Source organism: Bos indicus x Bos taurus, chromosome 12 (assembly GCF_003369695.1).
Source record: "Bos indicus x Bos taurus breed Angus x Brahman F1 hybrid chromosome 12, Bos_hybrid_MaternalHap_v2.0, whole genome shotgun sequence".
NCBI classification, from domain to species: domain Eukaryota; kingdom Metazoa; phylum Chordata; class Mammalia; order Artiodactyla; family Bovidae; genus Bos; species Bos indicus x Bos taurus.
The window spans coordinates 12,910,479-12,934,642 of NC_040087.1; the positions used below are offsets into that span (position 1 = coordinate 12,910,479).

General features: G+C 42.6%; 1 protein-coding gene across 1 annotated transcript in view; it reads right to left on the reverse strand.

Annotated features, from left to right (window-relative positions):
* Positions 1-21,410, reverse strand: part of EPSTI1 (epithelial stromal interaction 1) — a 100,246-nt gene extending 78,836 nt beyond the window's left edge. The window contains exons 1-2 of the mRNA XM_027557158.1: positions 21,069-21,410; positions 1,755-1,813 (exon numbers count right to left, since the gene is read on the reverse strand). Coding sequence (XP_027412959.1) covers positions 1,755-1,813; positions 21,069-21,247 — 238 coding nt within the window. The 5' untranslated portion in view covers positions 21,248-21,410. The remainder of the gene's footprint in view (positions 1-1,754; positions 1,814-21,068) is intronic.
* Between the last annotated feature and the right edge of the window lie 2,754 nt (positions 21,411-24,164).

Below are 24,164 nucleotides of genomic sequence, written 5' to 3' on the forward strand. Positions count from 1 at the left end.
GAAACTGCTCCCTTGAGATGGACATTTAACTACATGCGGGCATGAGTGGGCGAGATATCCAGGAAAGGAAGCCACCACCCAGTCCTAACCCCTTGGGGTCACCCTAAGGCACTTTCTCTCCAAGAGCTGACACAGAAGTACAGATGTGAAAACAAGATAAACTCCTGCTAAATAAAGAAGTTTAGTTCTTCCTCGCATCCTGGCATTTTTCAAACCCTACATCATTTAATCCTGGAGAAGGAAATGGCAACCCACTCCGGTATTCTTGCCCAGAGAATTCCATGGACAGAGGAGCCTGGCAGGCCATGGTCCATAGGGTCGCAGAGAGTTGGACACGACTGAAGCGACCAAGCACACATCATTTAATGTTAAAAGTTTCCTATAGGGTGTATGCAAAACATTCATGTGGCAATAAGAACTTTGCACACACAGTAAACATAAGCCCCCGTAGAATTCTGATGCCTGTATCTGCTGCATTTTAAATATTCCCCAAGATCACTGTAACTGTGAGGAATGAGGGCTCTCCAATTCCTACTACCTGGGCCCACTGAGCTGAGCCTACTCCCTGTGGAGCAGTGCCCAATTTCCCAAGTATACACTGACTGGCAGCAGGGGGCACCAGAGATACTAGTTCTGTTTTTTCCAAGGTGTCTCATGAGACATGATTATTTCAAACATCCATTTATATTTTTTAATTATTAGAGGAAAAAAAAACAACTTCTGAAACATCTCAAAAATCCAGACCACACTGAAGCTTAAATTCCTGTTAACCATTTAAATAAGAAACGTGTAAGATGACAGAATCTCTGGGATTCCACTGGTCAACTGCAGGCAGTACCCACAGTCACCACGTCTGCACAATTGTGACGGTCACACTCTGCACAGACTCAGATACGCCACCCAGGAGGCTACTCGTCCAGTGGAGACCGTTAGAGAGCTGCCTTCCTGCTGTGTCCTTATGTTCATCAGTCATTACAAAATCAAATTTCCTAGGAAGATCAGGAATGGAGAGCACAAGATCTCAGTGCTAGCCCCATAGCTGACTTGAACAAGCCTCAGAAACTTCTCTGTGAATGAAATGAACTTTAGTTCTCCTCCTAATTCGAAAATATTAATGCTGTCTCTTTAAACAGCAGCCCTTATTTTACCGTAACATTAACACTACATTAATCATGTTGTATGTCCGCTAGGTACAAGGAGCACAAAAACAAGCAAGATGTAGCCCTGCCCTCAAAGACCTTATAATCTAGAGAAGGAAAGTGAAGTCACCAATAAAAACAGCTGAGGTTAGACTCTGTTGGTTATAAAATTAAACGAGCACAGAAACTAAAGAAAAATTCCATTAAGAAGGAATGGAACAGATCCAGGAAAAAGATTATTTTATAATCTATTTCATGTATCGCTTGTCCCTTTCAAAAGTGTTCCTAGTCCTGTAAAGATATCTGAAGTAAGCCCAATTTTGCAGGAACTTGATAGGTCGGTTGGCAATAGGTGTGAAATTGTTTAATTGCAATAGAAACCTCAGATTTATGATTATGCAATGAGTTCTGCTATTAGCATATAGAAAGAAATTTAGAAGCATTAACAATAAAATAGTTTTAAAAGGTATAATTAAAACTGCCAAAACTTAAAAAGGAAAAAAAATGAGCTCCAGTGAGTCTATACAGATCAGAAACTAAAAATTCTTCAGCCCAATGCAAGCCAATTCTACTAAGAAAATGAGCAGTATTTTGAGTGTTAAATAATATACATACTCTGTTGTATCTCATTTCTTCGTTTTTCATTTGGTGCTATCAAGGTATATGCACCTGTGCTAGAAAGAAGAGAAAAAAATCAATTACCGGGAGAAATTTTTTTTTTAAATATTTATTTAGCTACATCAGAACTTAGTTGCAGCATGTGGGATCTAGTTCCTTGATCAGGGATCAAACCCAGGCTCCCTGCATTGCGAGGACAGAATCTTAGCCACTGGATCACCAGGGAAGTCCCCATGAGAAATTATTAATGCATATAAGCCACCAGATATTCTTTGTGATAATGTACTGTATTTATGATCCTCGCCATCAAATAGGTACTATGAAAAATAATCATTCTCTAAAGACCCATGTTCTCCAGGAGCTTACAATCTAGTTGTCAAAGTAAAACAAGAACACATGGCCCCATATGGAAATATAGAGCAGTTGGTGAAGCCTGACAAGTGACTACTTCACCATTAGCTCTCGGTAAACCGCAGGACTCCACTGTTCCTCCCGGTGGCCCTCACGGGCACATCCACTTGAGATGACTGGCATTCTCCCATGTCACCCACACTGGGAATATAGGGCACGCTCCTTTTTCATTGCCGTAAACTGGGTGTAGGGGCCATTTCAATGCAGACACCTCTTCTTAATGACCCATTTGAGTGGCCAGATGGCCACAGTCTTGGGTTTTGGGGCTTTGACTTCCAGGCAGGGGTCCACTGGGCCCCTCATTTTACTGGGGACACAGGTTGAGCATAATCAGGAGCTCAGAGAAGCCAAGAGTCACTTCAGTTCACTGGGCACAGGATGGGCGGGTGGGGAGGGAGTGGGAATTAGGGGAAACTTCAATTAGGCAAAAATATTCAGCACTGAGATACAAGGAGTTGTTCAAACATTGTGAGCTTTTGCAGGCAGAAACTCCACTTGATTGATCTGTATATGCCCAGCCCCTGGCACAAAGTAGCTGCTTGATGAATGTGGACTGAACTGAAATGATACCACAGACCCCAGTCTGTGAGTCTGTGCTGCGGTGGCTCTTCTTTGTCATGACGCATGTAATCCCACAAAAGTATGACTATTTCATACAGCAAAAACATAACACAGCAACCGAATGCAGCACACATATGGGTACAGTGTGAGGGGAAATGTTATGGATAAATACAATCAGCTTATAAACGTCGGCCTTTAAAAAAAAAGCCCAGATACGCTTAGAAGTCTCCGTCCAACACAGACTGTACCGTTTCAAAGGACAAATTAGCAAAGATTGAACAGTAGAGGCCAAAAGTGCTGATTAACAGAAGCCGTTTCTTCCTTATCTCATTATTTTCCTAGCAGTGAGCCTTCAGCCAGCTTCAAACTGCGCTTTAATTTTAGACTTGTACACGGGAGGTGTGTGACCCCCTCTGCATGCAAATGTGGCTGCTGGGTGCCCAACTACCTAACGGATATCGGCAGACGTTGCCTGTGTAGCCTCACAAATGTACAACGTGATGAATACAAAATTAGGAGGCCGCCACTGGAAATTAATCCCTTGTCCATTGCATATTTTTTGTTCACCCTCAGAAAGATTTTTCACTCAAGTGGCCACCCTTGATAGAAGCTTGAGAGCTGCAGTTCATACCTGCAGACCTGAATATGATGCAACAGTGAGCCATTCTGCAGGGCCTTAAAGATGAAACATGAGGTGCTGGATTTAAATGCCAAGGAAGAAATGACTGCAGAAGCCTCAGGATCCCCTCACATGGTGGTATGGAGCTTCTCAACATACCAGGGGTTTGACTACACTGCAAATCAGTAGTTCTTAAACTTTAACATGTATCGGAATCACCTGGAGGGTTTATAAAATGTTGAGTTTCTGATTCAACCGGTATGTGGGGGATGGAGGAGCCTATAACTTGCCTTTTTAACAATTCCCAGATGATGATGATGTTCTGGACCTGGGGACCACACTTTGAGAAGCAGGGATGTAGATCAATCAAGCTGTCTTCAAATACTTGGACTAAAAGGGAATTGTGCGTGCATGCTCAGTCGCTCAGTCATGTCTGACTCTTTGCGACCCTATGGACTGTGGTCCACCAGGCTCCTCTCTCTCCGTGAAATTTCCCACGCAAGAATACTGGAGTGGGTTGCCATTTCATCCTCCAGGGGATCTTCCTGGCCCAGGGGTTGAAATCACGTCTCCTGAAGCTCCTGCATTGGCAGGCGGATTCTTTACCAAACTAAGCCACCTGGGAAGCCCCAAAAGGGAATTGAAGGATTCATAAATACTGATAAAGACATAGAGGTTAAATCATATGCCAAAAATCATAAGGTTTTTTTAAGCAATTGTGTTGAGACTCAAACCTAGCACTTTTGACTTAAACCAGGGGGGTGTCTGGAGGTAAACATTCATCTCAAAGTAGAAAACATCAAATATGACTGTCCTTAACTTTGGCCTCTTGATAGACTTCCAAACAAAGGAAGTAAATGTAACTCAGCACCCACTATGGTCTTGTGTGTTAGGGACTTATGAGGAGAGAGGAGAGATACCAAAAAAACAGATACAACCCCTTTAACAGAGCTTATACCTGCCAGTGCAGGAGACTTATAAGACACTCTGGTTTGATCCCTGGATCAGGAAGATCCCCTGGAGAAGGAAATGGCAGCTCACTCACTCCGGTATTCTTACCTGGAGAATCCCAAGGACAGAGGAGCCTGGAGGGCTACAGTCCATGGGGTCATAAAGAGTTGGACAGAATTGAGTAACTGAGCATGCACACTTAGGAACAATTCATGAAACCATCAGAGCAGACCACAAGGATGTTTGCTAAGAGAAGCTTTATAGAGAATTTTCCAAATTCCATGAATCTCTCTTACGAAATTTTCAGGAAAGGTTTGAAAAGAAAAAAAAAACAGTTTGTAAAAGATTTTATTCTACAATATCTAATCTAATTAAGTATGACAACATTCTTGCCTGGAGAATCCCAGGGACAGGGGAGCCTAGTGGGCTGCTGTCTATGGGGTCGCACAGAGTCGGACACAACTGAAGGGACTTAGCAGCAGCATGACAACATCACATAGAATCTTTAGTCTTAGGATTAAATAAGACTACGGTCAATCTATGGCCAACATAGGTAGCTGACAAGTACCCAGACTCAGAACAGGGCCATGAGAAAAGAATTCTCTAGCCTTGAAATCCGGAGAAGGCAATGGCACCCCACTCCAGTACTCTTGCCTGGAAAATCCCATGGGCGGAGGAGCCTGGTAGGCTGCAGTCCATGGGGTCGTGAAGAGTCAGACACGACTGAGCGACTTCACTTTGACTTTTCACTTTCATGCACTGGAAAAGGAAATGGCAACCCACTCCAGTGTTCCTGCCTGGAGAATCCCAGGGACGGGGGAGCCTGGTGGGCTGCCGACTCTGGGGTCGCACAGAGTCGGACACGACTGAAGCGACTTAGCAGCAGCAGCAGCAGCAGCCTTGAAATCAGAAGCTTTTAACTGAAAACATTTAAACATAACCCTGGGCTCAAGGACAGTGGTCCAAGTAATAAATGTTTTATGTTAAAGAATTCCTTAGCAACCTTCTTAGCAGTATTTTATTGGCTGAAAATGTCAAAGCTGAAACATAATATTCAGAAGAAAGCATTGGCCAAGTAATGAAGCCTCTATCCCTCTTCCTTCCTGTAGGAAGAGGTGCTTAAGTTTAAGGATTGACTTTTTATTTTTTAATATCCTGTGGCACAGCCTAATGCCTGGGTAGACACAAATATTCATCCCTGCTCTCTTGGCTTTTCCTTGACATGAATAACAAGTATAACTTATTCATGTTTTCAGCCAATTAGTTTCCACCCACAGCAAGGGCCTCCGCTGTTTTAACCTCCATGTCATCCCTTTCAACAGCCTGACTCTAAAAGCTGCTGATGGAGACAAGCCCAACCTAACTATATTTAGTATTCCAGTCATTTTCTGATTAAGCAACATTCAACAGCCACTGAAATAAATGTATATCTTTGAAAATGAGTTTCCTTAATTACCTCATTGAAATTTAATGAAACATCTCCATTTGTAAGATTATTCTCACTTTCCAACAGCCCACATCCATGAGATATACTAAGGGAGAACGTATAAAGATTAGCATGTGACAAGGGGAAAATGTTTTTCTGTACCATTAAAATATATATATTTAAGAACTCTTTGCCTTGTGAGCTCTCTCCTAAGCCACACCACTGTCTCTCTGGTGTACATTCTTGCATGTTTTTAATAAGGTCTCATCAATAAGCACTCTATGAAAAAAATGTTTTGTTGAAGTTATGAAGACTATCTGGGCTGGATAAAAGTATTACATAAATATATCCCCTGGTGTGTATAAACCACAGCAGATGTAATTTAAATTTCTAATTAGGAACAACACCAATTTGACTGAAAAAGGAATGTAGTCACAAGCAAAAATTCAGAAAGAGATTACATCACAAACAGATAAAGCAGAACAGTAGACACAAAGTTTACTGTCCTATAAAAAGCTGGCTTGAGGTTTTCATAGTTCAAGAAAATCTTACCTTTGGGGGACACTGAAAGAACGAAAAATTTTTTGGCTAATCAAACGTAGTGGACAGGGGTTTCCCTGGTGGCTCAGTGGTAAGTAATCCACCTGCTAATGCGGAAGACACAGCTTCGATTCCTGGTCCGGGAAGATCCCACATGCCTCAGAGCAATTAAGCCCATGAGCTGCAACTCCCGAAGCCTGTTGATCCAGAGCCCAACGAGAGAAGCCGTGACAAGAAGCCCACGCACCACAATGAGAGAAAAAGCCTGTACGACAACAAAGACCCAGCATGGCCAAAAAGAAAGAAAGAAAACTATACAAAGGCACTGGATGTTTAATTTCTAGATATGGTTTTCCATATTGGTTTTTAAAACATGGTTTTCAGCACAGGACTCAAGCATATGTTTTTAACCAATGTGAGTCAACTTATAGGGCACTCAGGTTTTCAAGAGTTCTTTTGTAAAGAAACCATATTCCTAAGTTAAAAAAAAAAAAATGACAAGATCAGGCTGAGTAAATCATCCTTGATCCCTAGCCTGTCACATCAGCCCTGACCCATATTCCACATCCCTGGTGTGGAAGGACTAGTGAATTCTCTTTAGTCTCAGAGTCTGAAGAGCCCAGGACTTTGTCTGCACACCCAAGAGGCTGATGTGAGGCTGGTTAGTTCTCTCATAGCTTCTGATGGAGGGCTGAACCGATGTCCAGAAGGCTGGCGGCATAGGCACCCAGACAGAAAAGATACCATCAGGACACCAGGGCCTTTGTTCATAATACACCTTTATGGAAAGCAGAAAGAGGGACACACACACGTATCTCCACCCAGGATCCTCATGTAGACTCATGGCTTAGTGAGAGGCGGTAAACTGATGCAAATCAGAAGAGTGCCCCCTCTGTCAGGCGGAGGCAATCCCACCTGATTAGGGCACATGACGTGGTATGTACTCCAGCTTCAGATTACTATCTTACCCAGATAATCATATAGCACAGAGCTGAAAGATGTGATGTTTCTTCACTTAAAACACACATAACACTATAGAGACTTGCCGTCTTTAAGAGACCAAAAACCATATGATGGAAGCAGAGATGAGGACCAGTTGGTAAGAATACTTAAAAATGTTTTAAGTTGCTTCCTCAGTAAAAAACTACAAGACACTCACATTTTCAGAGGACAGAGATGTCAGGTCTGGGATGTGACTGGAGCCTGCTGCTGCTGCTGCTGTTAAGTAGCTTCAGTCATGTCCGACTCTGTGCAACCCCATAGACGGCAGCCCACCAGGCTCCCCCGTCCCTGGGATTCTCCAGGCAAGAACACTGGAGTGGGTTGCCATTTCCTTCTCCAATGCATGAAAGTGAAAAGTGAAAGTGAAGTCGCTCATTGCCTGGAGCCTACCTATAAGCAAATATTTGCCTAACAGGCTATTACTATGTCATGGATGCTGACAGAGGACAAGACTCCTGAGTCAGAGACAAAGGACTCTATTACTCATGGCACAGCATCAGCATTAGTATATTTATGTCTGGTCTCTGTCTCTATCTTTTCAGGTTAACATGATGGATGTTGCACACACACAAAGTGTTTGCATTGCAGCTGAGGAACACTGAATTGTGGAATCCACCATTTTTAAAGCAGGTAGTAAGCAAGCCTCGGAGAAGGCAATGGCACCCCACTCCAGTACTCTTGCCTGGAAAATCCCATGGACAGAGGAGCCTGGTAGGCTGCAGTCCATGGGGCCGCTAAGAGTCGGACACGACTGAGCGACTTCCCCTTCACTTTTCACTTTCATGCATTGGAGAAGGAAATGGCAGCCCACTCCAGTGTTCTTGCCTGGAGAGTCCCAGGGACGGGGGAGCCTGGTGAGCTGCCGTCTATGGGGTTGCACAGAGTCGGACACGACTGAAGTGACTTAGCAGACTTAGCAGTCATATCTTAAGTCCAATTTTATATGCTGCTTTCACTTGTAAGTGGTTTTTCCGATTAAGCACATAAGAAGCTTAATATTAAATGGTTACATAATATTTCACAACATCGATGCATCATTGATATAACCACTCACTTAACCATTTCAGTTATTTCAACTGTTCACTATTATAATCCTGCAGAATGTACAAGGCATAAAACAAAGATTGCACAGAACATCATCCAGAAGAAAACCCTTAATAGTTCTCTAAAATCAATACTCTGAACAGTAATGTGGACTACATTAAAATTTTTCTTCCTTAGATATCCCATTTGCATTTTGAGAAGTTCCTGCAATAGTTTGATCATATGATTGATTTCTGCTCATATGCTTGACTCTCCTTAATGCCTAAACCAGACAATATGCTGGCCTACCTACCCATTCATTCTCACCACCTCCTTCCTAAAAGCACTCCTGTATTATTCAGGTTAATAATGTGCCCAGTAAAGACTATAGTCTCCAGCCTTCTTTATAGTCAAACACGACGTGTGATTGTTTAGCAAACTGAGATATAAGGGAAGCCATTGAGAAGGATTTCTAGGAAAGCTCCATTAAGTGAAGACAGATGGACAGGAAAGGTATTTTGTTGCCTTCCCCCCTTCCTGGATGGTTGAAGTGGTAGCCGGTGCTCAGGCAACCATCTTGGTCAGTGAGGCAACGTGGATATAGACGACATACCTCAGAAATAGCAGAGCAGAAAGAAGTGATCTGGTGCCCTGTAACTGTAAAACCACCACACTAGTGGTAATCCATTGCCAAATTGCCCGGCTTTGAACCCTAATTCTGTTACTTCCTAGCTATAACTTTGAGCAAATTGCCTAGTTTTTCTATTATTTCACCTGTAAAATGGGGATAACAAGTGTCCATCACTTAGAGTATAAAGTGTTTAGAATAAAGCTAGGAAATAACAAAAGTTCTATTAAGGTTGCCTATTATTTGTACTATTATCAGCCCTAGACTACTCACCTTCAGAATTATTCTATAGGAGAGAAACAAAGCCATCAATGCTTCAGATACCTGTTTAGAGATATCTATTTTATTATATGCAATCATAATAATTATATATAAGACATTATTTTTCTCACCTTCAATTGGCAGTAGAAATTGAAGGGCATAATGGCTCTAAGACTTTCTACTTGGTGTAAAAAGTGAAAAAGCACAACCTACATTAAAGAGGTCCTTACATCAACAGCTTGTTTATTTCTGAGGTTCTGAATGGCAAGGGATTTTTCCTTTCTATATTAGTTTAGTAATGTTCAGTTTTTTATTCTGGGGTTGGGGGGGGTGGTACTTTTTTTTTCTGGCTATACCACATAGCTTGTGGGATCTGAGTTCCCGGATCAGGAACTGAACCTGGGACACAGCAGTGAAAGTGCTCAGTCCTCACCACTGGACTGTCAGGGAATTCCTGATGTAGTTTAGATTTTTATAACAAGCAGATACAACTTTACTTTTCCAGCCATGAAAAATATATTCCAAGGATTTTTAAATGAGAAAACATTTAAATATTTCTTAAAGCAGGGGTTCAGATTTTCTTAAAATCCTAGGTAGCCCAGGATATCTGCTCTCACTGGCTCCCTAGTAAAACAAACACTGGATAATACTAGCCCGTGAGTTTTAAAGATAGCAAATGGCTTCAGTTTTTGTCAGTTCAGTTCAGTCGTTCAGTCATGTCCAACTCTTCGCAACCCCATGGACAGCAGCATGCCAGGTCTCCCTGTCCATCACCAACTCCTGGAGTTTATTCAAACTCATGTCCATTGAGTTCGTGATGCCATCCAACTATCTCATCCTCTGTCGTCCCCTTCTCCTCCTGCCTTCAATCTTGCCCAGCTTCAGGGTCTTTTCAAATGAGACAGGTCTTCACATCAGGTGGCCAAAGTATTAAGAGTTTCAGCTTCAGCATCAGTCCTTGCAATGAATATTCAGGACTAATTTCCTTTAGGATGGACTGGTTGGATCTCCTTGCTGTCCAAGGGACTCTCAAGAGTCTTCTCCAATACCACAGTTCAAAAGCATCATTTCTTTGGATCTCAGTTTTCTTTATAGTCCAACTCTCACATCCATACATGACCACTGGAAAAACCATAGCCTTGACTAGATAGACCTTTGTTGGCAAAGTAATCTCTCCATTTTTTAATATGCTGTCTATGTCAGTCATAATTTGTTTTCCAAGGAGCAAGTGTCTTTTAATTCCATGGCTGCAGGCACCATCTGCAGTGATTTTGGAGCCCCAAAAAATAAGTCTGTCACTGTTTCCACTGTTCCCCATCTATTTGCCATGAAGTGATGAGACCAGATGCCATGATCTTAGTTTTCTGAATATTGAGCTTTAAGCCAACTTTTTCACTCTCCTCTTTCATCAAGCGGCTCTTTAGTTCTTTTTCACTTTCTGCCATAGGGTGATCTCATCTGCATATCTGAGGTTATTGATATTTCTTCCAGAAATCTTGATTCCAGCTTGTGCTTCCTCCAGCCCAGCATTTCTCATGATGTACTCTGCATTTAAGTTAAATAAGCAGGGTGACAACATACAGGGTTGAAGTACTCCTTTCCCGATTTGGAACCAGTCTGTTGTTCCATGTCCAGTTCTAACTGTTGCTTCCTGACCTGCATACAGATTTCTCAAGAGGCAGGTCAGGTGGTCTGGTATTCCCATCTCTTTCAGAATTTTCCAGTTTGTCGTGATCCACACAGTCAAAGGCTTTAGCATAGTCAATAAAGCAGAAATAGATGTTTTTCTGGAACTCTCTTGCTTTTTCCATGATCCAGCAGATGTTGGCAATTTGATCTCTGGTTCCTCTGCCTTTTCTAAATCCAGCTTAAACATCTGGAAGTTCATGGTTCACGTACTGTTGAAGCCTGGCTTGGAGAATTTTGAGCATTCCTTTACTAGCGTGTGAGATGAGTGCAATTGTGCAGTAGTTTGAGCATTCTTTGGCATTGCCTTTCTTTGGGATTGGAAAGAAAACTGACCTTTTCCAGTCCTGTGGCCACTGCTGAGTTTTCCAAATTTGCTGGCATATTGCGTGCAGCACTTTCACAGCATCATCTTTTAGGATTGGCAATAGCTCAACTGCAATTCCATCACCTCCACTAGCTTTGTTCGTAGTGATGCTTTCTAAGGCCCACCTGACTTTGCATTTCAGGATGTCTGGCTCTAGGTGAGTGATCACACCATCGCGATTATCTGGGTCATGAAGATTTTTTTTGTGTGTGTATAGTTCTTCCGTGTATTCTTGCCACTTCTTCTTAATATACTCTGCTTCTGTTAGGTCCATACCATTTCTGTCCTTTATTGAGCCCATCTTTGCATGAAATGTTCCCTTGGCATCTCTAATTTTCTTGAAGAGATCTCTAGTCTTTCCCATTCTGTTGTTTTCCTCTATTTCTTTGCATTGATCGCTGAGGAAGGCTTTCTTATCTCTTCTTGCTAGTCTTTGGAACTCTGCATTCAAATGGGTATATCTTTCCTTTTCTCCTTTGCCTTTCACTTCTCTTCTTTTCACAGCTATTTGTAAGGCATCCTCAGGCAGACATTTTGCCTTTTTGCACTTCTTTTCCTTGGGGATGGTCTTGATCCCTGCCTCCTGTACAATGTCACAAACCTCCATCCATAGTTCTTCAGGCACTCTGTCTATGAGATCTAATCCCTTGAATCTTTTTGTCACTTTCACTGTATAATCATAAGGGATTTGATTTAGGTCATACCTGAATGGTCAGTTTTTGTTCCAGACTTTAATAAATTGCCTTTTAAGTGTTTAGGGGAGGGGGGAATGGTTACCAACATTACAGAACAAAGGAACCATCATTGGCTGATTCTCTGATATAGAACAGACCCTTCAAATACAGTCTTCTCCCTTTGATGATTTTTCTTTTCCTGTTAAGCTTTTGTTTCAGATTCAACTGCATTCTGAATAGATGCAATTAACCTTAACAATATGTATAACCTTACAACACTCTGCTGACTTTGACGTAAGTAACCTTACTGTGTAATTGAACTAAGTTTCTCCACCCCCCCCCTTTCTGCTATGCTTCTACTGATTATTATAGGTATTATGTGTGTGCAGGCTTTCATCATACTGCTGATTTATTGTTTCACTGTTTCAGCTGTCAAAAGACTTTCTGAGACATTCCCACTCACTTTTGATATTATATTTGAACAAAAATGATTGCTCCCCAAGACCTGGCAGAATGCAAATACATATCATACTGAGGAGTGGAGTCTAGTGCAGAAAAGTTGGAAATTCATCCTAAATAGGACCATAATTCCTCCCCTCCTGTATAAACAGGAAGGTAAATTTGACCTAATCAAACCAAAGTGTCTTTTCTTTCCATCCACTCAAACAATCTCGTCTGCCATGCACAGAACAATGCTTTGCTTTTCACTCTGTGGATGATAACCCACTAGTGGGCCATGAAATCAATTTAATGGGTTTATTTTTAATGAATCAGAATAGAAAATGTCAAAGTACATCACATGTAGTAAGTAAGGGTAAGAATTATTTTCTGACCTTTTTTTTTCAATTATCTACAAACTCACATATCCCATACAGGTACTAGGTCATGAATCTCAAATGCATTGCTAACCTTAGGCTATGGTCAGAAGTCTGAAAGATTGCTGGAAGGCAGCATGTAGTTTAGGTTGCTCAGAAACTGTGACAGTGAGAAAACTGTTCTAATGCAAGCCAACCAAGCTGTCATGAGGAACGCAGCAGAGAGCAGAGCATCCCCACAGCAAGTTTGCTCTGACAAACTACTTCTCTATGCACATCATGTCAAAGCTGGAAATAAATGTCACATTGCTGATTCTATGTAGTACCACTCTCTTTAGCCTATAGAAAATCTATTTTCTTATGTGAATAGAGGACCATTGATAGGAAATTCATGAGCTGCACGGTCATTCCCTCCTTCAGCTCCATCATGTTCAGGATCCAGACTCTGGTAGATAGATTCAGGTTTGACTGCTGGTTCTGTGACTTAAAAAGCCATGAGACCTTAGGAAATCATATACTCTCTCAAGATTCAGTTTCTTCAATTAAAATGGGGCAAAGTGTTCATTGTGAAGAGAAAAATGAATTATATGACGTGTGTATCATAGCATTACAAGTTTGAGACATCAGAGTTGGAGCTATTGATTGTTCTTTTGGTTTTCAGTCCCTCAGAGTACCCAATTTAACTATTCTAGATCACAACTAATTTCCTTTCCGCTACCACATTTGCGATGCTTTGTCACATTTCTCCTGTCTAAAATCAGTCAAATAGCAGAGCTCTACTGATTAGTTTCCTAGTAGAATCCGGTCATCATTGAGACACCTACCCAGCTCACTGAGTTGTATAATTGAGTTAAATACTATCTGTTGTTTCACAAACTTTCTGAATGCTTATGAGCCTGGCCTGGAGATTGAGTTAAATAGTTCCCTAATGAATAGCTACCCTTACTGAGCCATCAAGAAGATTACTCATTAGAATCAATCATAGATTTTCTCTTCCCGTGTACCATTATCTCAGAGCACTAAAAGGAACTCTAGCATTATTCGGTTCTCCATCTCCAGGGAGAAGTAGCAGCCTGATGCTTTCATGCCATTTAACACCTACAGGCAAAAGCGTATTTTCTCACAGTCATAAGAGGAGACAGAAGAGAAATCTGGGACATTCACAGTGAAGAAATAGGAAAAGCAGTTCCTATAGATGTCGTAAGTTTGTAAAAACTTGCATTTCATTTAAGACTATTTTATGTGGCTAGTTCGGATTCCCAAATGAGCTGAATCAAGAATGACTTAAGTTTTTTCATGGTCTGTTTTAGGCATAAATTATACATCAGGATTAAGAGTATACTCAACAATGATTAAATAGTGATGTTTATAAAAATGGGACCAATGCTGTAACTTAATGACTATATTATCATATAGCACATCTTATATTTCACCTTACATTTACAAAATGTTTAATATTAATGCAACACCGTCTTCTTTAAGAGAGAAAAATCAGGAATTGGTCATTAATCAGTGGGCTTACCAAGCCATTCTTTATTCTCCCTTCACTCTCCCTTAAGATTTTGCAGATGAAGAAGAAAAGAAGTATTAATTACCGGGGTTACTTTCATCCCTGGAGCAGAAGAAGCTGGAGAAGGCATTGAGGTTGGAGTAAGAAACTAGAGAATGTCCCCTGAGCCCAAAAGAAGGAAATAAGGAAGAGGAGAGGCTTCCCAAAGAACACAGAACACTCCCATAGCCATGGTGTCTCAGCTGCTATGGTTGGGAGTAGGGTGTATCTTAAAGGCTGAGTTGGTTTGGGTCTTCCAAGGAGCAGACATCAAGACGAGGTTAGACAAGCAAGAGATCTGCTGAGAGGAAGACTTGTGAAGGATAAAGGGAGCAAGCAGGAGTAGGCAGGGAAAGCCTTGAGAACGTGAGCAGGTCTGATTCCTGTGAAAGGAGAGAGGGAAGGAGGATTAGTAGGAAGAGCCTCGGACTGGTATACAGTTCTGAGAAAATCTTGGGTAGGTCCGTGGGGAGTATTCTGGCAAAAGCTGCCCCATAGAGAAGTCCCACACGGGGATGCTCAGCCCCTGGTGGAAAGAGGGCAAAATAAATGTGCTCTCAGAGCAAAGGGTGCAGTGGAGTCAAAGAATGGCCACTAGAGCTGTCAGTTGGCTATGCTCCCCACTTTAAGTTGTCTTGAAGATCTGAGTAGCAGGCTTCCCTGGCTGCCACAGAGGCTATTTAAACAATGCTGGTATAATGAAGTTTAAGTATTCGATCACTGTCCCCGGTTCCTGGCTCAGAGCTCCTTAAAATCCTTGGAATTCTAAGTTAGAAGGGTATCAATCATATTAAAGTAATGATTCCTGGTGGGAGCCCTAGATAGCTTCAGGATTGGAGATGTTTTCCATTTAAAAAAAAAAAAAACACCCTGTGATTAGAGTTAGAACCTCAGGTCTACTCCTTCCCCAGCTCCGAGGTGGGGAGAGGGGCTGCAGATTGAGTTCAGTCACCAATGGCCAACAGTTTAATCCGTTATGCTTATATGATAAAGCCTTAATAAACATCCTCAAACAGTGAGTTTAGGGCACTTCCAAATTAGTGAACACATCTAGGTGCTAGGAGGGTGACCCACCCCGAAAGGTGTGGAAGCGCTGTGCAACGCCCATCCCCATGTCTTCCATTTGGCAGTTCCAGTGCTGTATCCTGTATAATAAAGCTGTAATTGTAAGCACAGAGGTATCCATGAGTGCTGGGGGTCATTCTAGTGAACTGTTAAACCTGGGCATAGGGGAGATCATGGGAAACAGCCAAATTTGTAGTCAGAAATGTGGGTAGCCTGCAGTCCCCCTTATTGGCTTACTCCTAAAGTGGGGGCAGATTTGTGGGACTGAGCCCTTAACTTGTGGGGTCTATATCAACTCTGAATACTGTCAGAATTTAATTAGAAATAATCATTGTTAGAACATATTCATCAGAAACAAAACAAAAGACACAACTCCTAATTTATCTGGTAGATTACAGCTGAAACATTCTCTCTTTTCCTGGAAGTAATTCTCCTACTCCCAGGGCTACTTCAGGCGCTGGCTCTGCTTCCCGGAGCATATAAAGAGTTACTCATGTAATTCTTTGATAACTGTCTGCCCCGTTAATTAGACCATAAGCTTCATAAGGGCTTGTCTTTTTGTTGAGTAGGTATTTGTTCCTATATTTCTAATTAAACTTCCAGAGCTAGAGACCCTCTCTTACTACAAGGTTGTTGTGAAGAATCTAAGAGTTAATATTTGTAACCCACTTTAACATACATATGTTAAATCCACAAGTATTTGCCATTATTTTTGCTAATCTTTGTTTCTACAGTTCTCACTATAAAATTGGCCACAAATAAGGTAAACTGAGTTTGTATACAAATTAGGTTCAAGTTAAGTGTATAGTAAAAATCCACGCAATGGGTTCACTTTCAGAATATCTTTTTAGCATCAAGCTAAAGGACCACTTCTATAGATGGTTATAGACCAGTATCTGAACCTTGCCTGTATTATTGTCACAGGCAAAGAGCCTTTTGGGTAAAATGCCCTTCCAGAAAAACCCATGTCTTAGTCTTACATTTATATTTATCTAGAGTTTGGGGGAAGGGTAAAGGATCACTTTGATTAGAAGTTTGCGCTATTCACTTGGCTTCACCACACACACAAGACTGGGTTGCGGATCTTAGTTCCCCGACCCGTGCCCCTGACAGTGGAAGCTCAGAGTCGTAACCACAGGACCGCCAGGGAAGTCCCCATTCTTTCCTCTTTAAATCTGTATAAACAGCTTACAATATTTAAGGCCAAGATAAAATCACCAACTGAAAATAATTAGGAAAGCTCATATTTATTAGTAAACACTTGTAATTACTTAAATCCAAATAGAGTCGAGGGCTCAGCTTTGCCTTAGAGTCTATCAGAGGACCTCAGAAATCTAACAACCTGCCTTAAGGTCTCTTCATATGTAAGTCAGTGTTTTAAACCAGTATGCTTTTACAAGGCATAAACACTCCGGGGTGAGAGCACGGTACCTGGTCAATGAGACATTTCTGAAATGAATTCAAGGGTATCAGCACCCAACACTTACTGGATATTTGCCTTCTACCAGGCATGAAATTGTTTTATGCATACATGCATTCACACATACAGACACACACAGACCCTGAGAGGCTGGTATTATCCCACTTCACGTAATGAAGACCCTAAGAGATAAAATAGCTAAAACCTTGTTGGAGTGCAGAGAGTAAGGAATGGCAGAATCAGAACTTGAACCCAAGTTCTTTAACTGGTATCAAAGCTCCTGCTCCTCTGCCCAGATTGAGGCTTCCTCAGTGAATAAGTGGAAGGATGCATACAAAACAAGGTCAAAGTTCAACCCTTTATCATATAAATAAGCTCACATTGAAAGAGAACACGTGAGGTTTCACTATTAAGCACTCAACTCTCTCCTTCCTTTTTCTTAATTTTCCATCAGAAAATGCTTCTAATTTCTCCCCAGAAAAATAAATCTTAATGGCTTTTTGTCAGTTTTATTGAGCTGTTATTAATATCTGCTGTTCAACCAGTTTCTTTACTTCCCTACTTCCATTAAAGGAGACAACCAAGTATAAAGAGCAGATACAAGTGACTAATGGAGATGTAAGAAGAGCTCAGAGTGGTCAAAGCAGGATCGTACATGTTAGATACTTAAGAGGAAATGCATCTTATAATGTCCTGCTCATTGCAGCTGGTTCACATGGAAATGATGAGTTCTGTGAAGTACAACTGAACCCACCCATGAGCTCTCTAATGTCTACTGGCAAATTAGAAACTACAAAATAGTCTGTAGTGAGGTCTTCAGATACTGAGGTCTGGAAAATTAATTAGAAAACTACCTCTTTCTGAATAATTCAGATCAGCAATATTCTGAGGGTAATTTACTGGTACAATTAATTTACAAATAAGAAAACAGATAGATGCCACTGCCAATGTTTATGTGATGTTATGAGCTTGCAATTAAATAATTACATCTAAGTAGATGCTGTATAATATAAAAAAAGGCATAGAGGGTATTTATTATCAACATACATCCATGACCTCTGTTTTATCAAATGCTACAGCTTATAGAGCTGGAAGTTACTCAAAATTAATGGACTTCCATTATGACCAGATAACCCTCCTTTTTTTTTTTTTCTTTGCCACTATGCTCAGCTTATGGAACCTTATTTACACTCCAGGCCCAGGGAGTGAGGGCACTGAGTCCCCCTACTGGACTGCAGTAGGGGGTGGGGGCAGTGCAGGGGGGCGGGGTGGGGGGAACCTGTAAGGAATTCCCCCAGCCCCAGCTACTCTGAGTTGGAGACCAATGCAGCAATTTCTAATTGCAATCATCCAGATCATCCACCCCATCTAAGGGCAATTCTAAGTTCATGAAGTTCACTTCAGTTGTTCAGTCGTGTCCGACTCTTTGTGACCCCATGGACTGCAGCACACCAGGCCTCCCTGTCCATCACCAACTCCCGGAGTCCACCCAAACCCATGTCCATTGAGTCGGTGATGCCATCCAACCATCTCATCCTCTGTCATCCCCTTCTCCTCCTGCCTGCAATCTTTCCCAGCTTCAGGGTCTGTTCAAATGAGTCACCTCTTCGCATCAGGTGGCCAAATTATTGGAGTTTCAGCTTCAACGTCAGTCCTCCCAATGAATATTCAAGACTGATTTCCTTTAGGATGGACTGGTTGGATCTCCTTGCAGTCCAAGGGACTCTCAAGAGTCTTCTCCAACACCACAGTTCAAAAGCATCAATTCTTTGGTGCTCAGCTTTCTTTATAGTCCAATTATCACATCCATACATGACTACTGGAAAAACCATAGCCTTGACTAGACGGACCTTTGTTGGCAAAGTAATGTCTCTGCTTTTTAATATGCTGTCTAGGTTGGTCATAACTTTCCTTCCAAAGAGCAAGTGTTTTTTAATTTCATGGATGTAATCACCATCTGCAGTGATTTTGGAGCCCAGAAAAATAAAGTCTATCACTGTTTCCCCATCTATTTGCCATGAAGTGATGGGACCAGATGCCATGATCTTAGTTTTCTGAGTGTTGAACTTTAAGCCAACTTTTCCACTCTCTTTCACTTTCATCAAGAGGCTCTTTAGTTCCTCTTCACTTTCTGCCATAAGGGTGGTGTCATCTGCATATCTGAGGTTATTGATATTTCTCCTGGCAATCTTGATTCCAGCTTGTGCTTCTTCCAGCCCAGTGTTTCTCATGATGTACTCTGCACATAAATTAAATAAGCAGGGTGACAATATACAACCTTGATATACTCCTTTTCCTACTTGGAACCAGTCTGTTGTTCCATGTCCAGTTCTAACTGTTGCTTCCTGATTTCTCAGGAGGCAGGTCAGGTAGTCTGGTACTCCCATCATTTCTGGAATTTTCCACAGTTTGTCGTGATCCACACAGTCAAAGGCTTTGGCATAGTTAATAAAGCAGAAATAGATGTTTTTCTGGAACTCTATTGCTTTTTTGATGATCCAGTAGATATTGCCAATTTGACCTCTGATTTCTCTGCCTTATCTAAACGCAGTTTGAACATCAGGAAATTCATGGTTCATATACTGTTGAAGCCTGGCTTGGAGAATTTTGAGCATTACTTTACTAGCATGTGAGATCAAATATGCAGTAGTTTGAGCATTCTTTGGCATTGCCTTTCTTTGGGATTGCAATGAAAATTGACCTTGACCTTTTCCAGTCCTGTGGCCACTGCTGTTTTCCAAATTTGCTGACATTTGTGAAAGTGTGCAGCACTTTCACAGCACATCTTTTAGGATTGTAAATAGCTCAACTGGAATTCCATCACCTCCTCTAGCTTTGTTCGCAGTGATGCTTCCTAAGGCCCACTTGACTTCACGTTCCACTCTAAGTTGAATAATATTAAAAGCCAGGTACTTATGAATTCTTTCAAAAGTTAAGGGATGAAATAAAATCTGTTTATTGGTCATAAGTTTATATATTGTTCCTAAGCAACCAACATTTGCCTTTCATGTAACTAGAAGTTGATGAAAAGGGAGAACTGAAAATGAAACTACCTATCAATAGAAAGTTCCGGTTCACAGAGGCAGCACTTCAAAAGCAGTAACGTCTTTACAAACCCTACTGTCAGCTTAATAAAGTAGCTTATCCATTGGTGGGAAAGAAAGCGTCACTGACACTTTACATAATAAATGTTTCCAGGATAGTAACTGTAGTCCCTAAACCAAAGACCAGGAATAATGCTACCTACCTGTTGATAAATGTAGAGCACTTCTCAACACCGGAGACAAGAAACACTGCAGGGCTTCCCTGGTGGTCCAGTGGTTAATAATCTGCCTTGCAATGCAAGGGACACCAGTTCAATCCCTGGTCCGAGATGATCCCACATGCCACAGAGCAATGAAGCTCGTGCCCCACAACTACTGAGCCCACACTGTAGAGCCCATGAGCTGCAACGACTGAAACCCCCCACACCTAGAACCTGTGCTCTACAAGAGAAGCCCACCCATGGCAACAAGAGGAAGACCATGTGCAGCAACAAAGACCCACCACAGTCCAAAAAATTAATAATAATAAAAACTCTTAAAAGAAACACTGCAGCCATTCACATCCTCTCTGACTCGGTCCTCTGATGCTAAGAGGCCACTATTTTGTTGTTGGGCTGCAAACTTCTAGAGGCAATATTTGCACCTTCTACCCCATAACACATTTCCTCTTCACCCTTACCCTGGCAGCTGATGTGAAGATACTATTTAGGGCAACGATTTTTTTTTTTTTTTAAGAAAGGAAATTTTAAAATATTTTCATATTATTTAAGGGCTTCCCTGATGGCTCCGTTCGTAAACAGTCTGTCTGCAATGCTGGAGACCCTGGTTCGATTCTTGAGTTGGGAAGATACCCTGGAGAAGAGAATGGCAACCCACTCCGGTATTCCAGTCTAGAAAATACCCATGGACAGAGGAATGTGGCAGGCTACAGTCAATGAGGTCGCAAAGAATCGGACACGACTGGGCGACTAACACACAAGAGCATGAGTTTTGGAGACACCTGGAAAATTCGCAAGAAGCCTAGGCAGTCACTACACAGGCATGTCTTTCAATCCTGGAGCCGGTCCCAAGAATCAGGAAAGGAACAGGGGCTTGGATGTTCAGGAAAGGGCCCCGACTGGCACTCTCAATTTATACTGTAATTCACGGTTGTGAACCCTGATTGGGCCCGCGTGTCTCAAACTCCAAAGATCAGGGAAGAACCTGCGGGTCTGCTCTGGGAAGACCTGCTGGGCCGCCGCCGCACCGGACAAGTGGTTAAATACTTACAATCTTGGGCCCGCGGTCTCAGTGCTCTCCCGCGAAGGCCTCTCGGGAGCCGCCTCCAAATCCTGCTTGGGCGCCTGCGGTGGGCCCAGCTCCCCGCGCAAGGCAGGGGGGTCCCGGGTCGGGCGGGAGGCGGCGGGGGCCCCGAACCCGGAGCCCTGCACCCCAGTGCGGGTATACATGGTTCAGACCCGGCCGACGCCGCTTCAGGATGGATGCGGGCGGCGCTGGGATGCGTGGCGGGTCTCGAGACTGCGACTCCAAGAGCGGCGGCAGCGGTTTTAACAGCTGAGTTTCGATTTCTCGCTCCCAGCAGCGGATAGCACCGCCCCCGCAGGATTTCCGCGACCTCGCTTCTCTCTGGCGCCCTCTGACCTGATCTCAGGAGACCGCCGCCCCGCCCAGCCAGGGATGTAGAGCGAACCTGGCCGGCTCCAGGTGGGTCGGTTTGAGGATCTCACAACCACTTTAAATGGTGATTAAAAGCTGTCTATGATCAGCCACGGACACCTCGGGTAAGCACGGAGTAGCCACCAGGTAACTGAAATTCCTGAAAGACGCCTTAGGGACTGTTTAACTCGTCACCCTGATATGAAGTTCCTGCAGAGTATTTGAGACTGTGAACAATGTATTAACCTTTAGATGCCAGAGATTAGGTCAATAGTTAAAATCATCTAGACACAATTTGGCCTTTCACCAGTAAAGGCTGCTGTTTGGCTTTTGCCGAGCAAGCTCAAGATACAGGAAATGGAAAGTGAAATCAAAGAAAAAGCACAAGTGGAGAGAAGCAAGCCAGCGCGAGAAGGCAGCGATGACTCCACGGCTAAGTGACTGATCGGACAGTCAAGAAGTTTTGATGAAATACATGCTCTGTGTAAGACACTGGGCAATAATTCAACCATGGTGTGGGAATACAGATTTGCAAGATTCTGTAGGTCTGGGGACTAGTGCCCCCATCCATATGGTTCTGAAGTGTGCTGGGTTGATCACCATTGTCCTAAAGTTGGCTGTACAACCCTGAAAGAAGTCTCTTCCTTCACCTAACCTGTACCCTAAGACAGCGGTCCCCAACAGTTTTGGCACCAGGGCCTGATTTCCTGGAAGAACGACTGTTGGAGAGGGATGGTTTCAGGATAACTCAAGTGCATTACATTTATCATGCCCTTCATTTCTGTTATTACTACATCAGCTCCACCTCAGATCCCAGAGGTTGGGGATCCAACCTCTGTGGATGTTCAGGAAAACTAGGGCTTAACCCCTCTGAATAATTCAAAGAGACATTTGGAAACGAGCCACAAAAGTCAAGAAGTTCACCAGGAAGAAGGAGGCTTGTGGCTTAAACTGACAAGGTGTGTACCTAATTCCGGGTGGGGCAGGATGGTGGAGCACCCCAGCCTGTAGTCAGGGAGTCACCAAGGAGCTCAATTGTTTTGCTTGTCTTACTGGTACTTGGCTCAGTCTGTAAAGAATGTGCCTGCAAGGCAGGAGACTGCCTGCAATACAGGAGACTAGGGTTGGATCCCTGGTTGGAGAAGATCCCCTGGAGAAGGAAATGGCAACCCCCTCCAGTATTCTTGCCTGCAGAATCCCATGGACAGAGGAGCCTGGCAGGCTACAGTTGCAAAAGAGGTTGCAAAAGGGTTGAATACAACTTAGCAACTAAACCACACACTGGTACTTAGAAAAGAAAGACAAATAATGTTTGGTAGCTAGTGGAAGAATTGAATGAAGGGCAGGCAGTGGGTGGAGGGGCACACGAGAGGAGAAGGCAGTGGTGAGGTGCTTGTCAGGAAAGGAAGTCAAGGCTTCTGGGCCACTCTGCAGCATTAGAGGTCTGTCGAGTAGACTTGGGTCTCAAACTTCAGAGAGCATCAGAACCACATGGAGGGTGTGTTGAAACAGACTGCTGGCCCCTAATCCTTGTGTCTGAGACTCAGTAGGTCTGGGGTGGGACCCTGTCCAGTATTTTGAGGATTTACAAATAATCCGCATCAGTGGTTCTCAAATGGAGTTGGTTTTGCCTCCTGCAGACATTTGGCAATGCCTAGAGGTCATTATTGTGGAGCCTGGAAGTTGCTGGAGGGGGGACTACCGGCATCTAGTGGAGGCCGAGGAAGCTGCTAAACGCCCCACAGAGCACAGGACAGGCTTCCCCACACAGAACATCATCCTGCCCCAAACACAATGGATCAAGTTAAAAGCTTTTAAACAGCCAAGGAAACCATAAACAAAATGAAAAGACAACCTTCAGAGTGGGAGAAAATAATTGCAAATGAAGCAACTGGCAATGGATTAATCTTCAAAATAGGCAAGCAGCTCAGGCAGCTCAATATCAGAAAAATAAACAACCCAATCAAAAATGGACTGAAGACCTAAACAGGCATTTCTCCAAAGACATACAGACGGCCAAAAAACACATGAAAAGATGCTCAACATCGCTCATTATTAGAGAAATGCAAAGCAAGACTACAATATGGTATCATCTCACAGGGGTCAGAATGGCCCTCATCAAAAAATCTATAGACAAATACTGGAGAGGATGTGGAGAAAAGACAACCCTCTCACACTATTGGTGGGAACGTAAATTGATCCAGCCACTTTGGAGAACAGTATGGAGATTTCTTTAAAAACTAGGAATATAACTACCGTATGACCCAGAAATCCCACTACTGGGCATATAACCTGAGAAAACCACAGTTCTTAAAGACATATACACCCCAGTGTGCATTGCAGCACCATTTACAATAGCCAGGACATGGAAGCCACCTCATTGTCTATCGACGGATGAATGGATAAAGAAGCGGTGGTACATATATACAAAGATATATTACTCAGCTATAAAAGTGAACAAATTTGAGTCAGTTCTAGTGAGTTGGATTAACCTAGAGCCTGTTATACAGAATGAAGTAAGTCAGAAAGAGAAAAATATCATATATTAATGCATACACATGGAATCTAGAGAAATGTTACTGATGAACCTATTTGTAGGGCAGCAATAGAGATGCAGACATAAAGAACAGACTTGTGAACATAGTGAGGGAAGGAGAGGGTGGGATGAATTGAGAGAGTAGCATTGAAATATATACATGACTATATGTA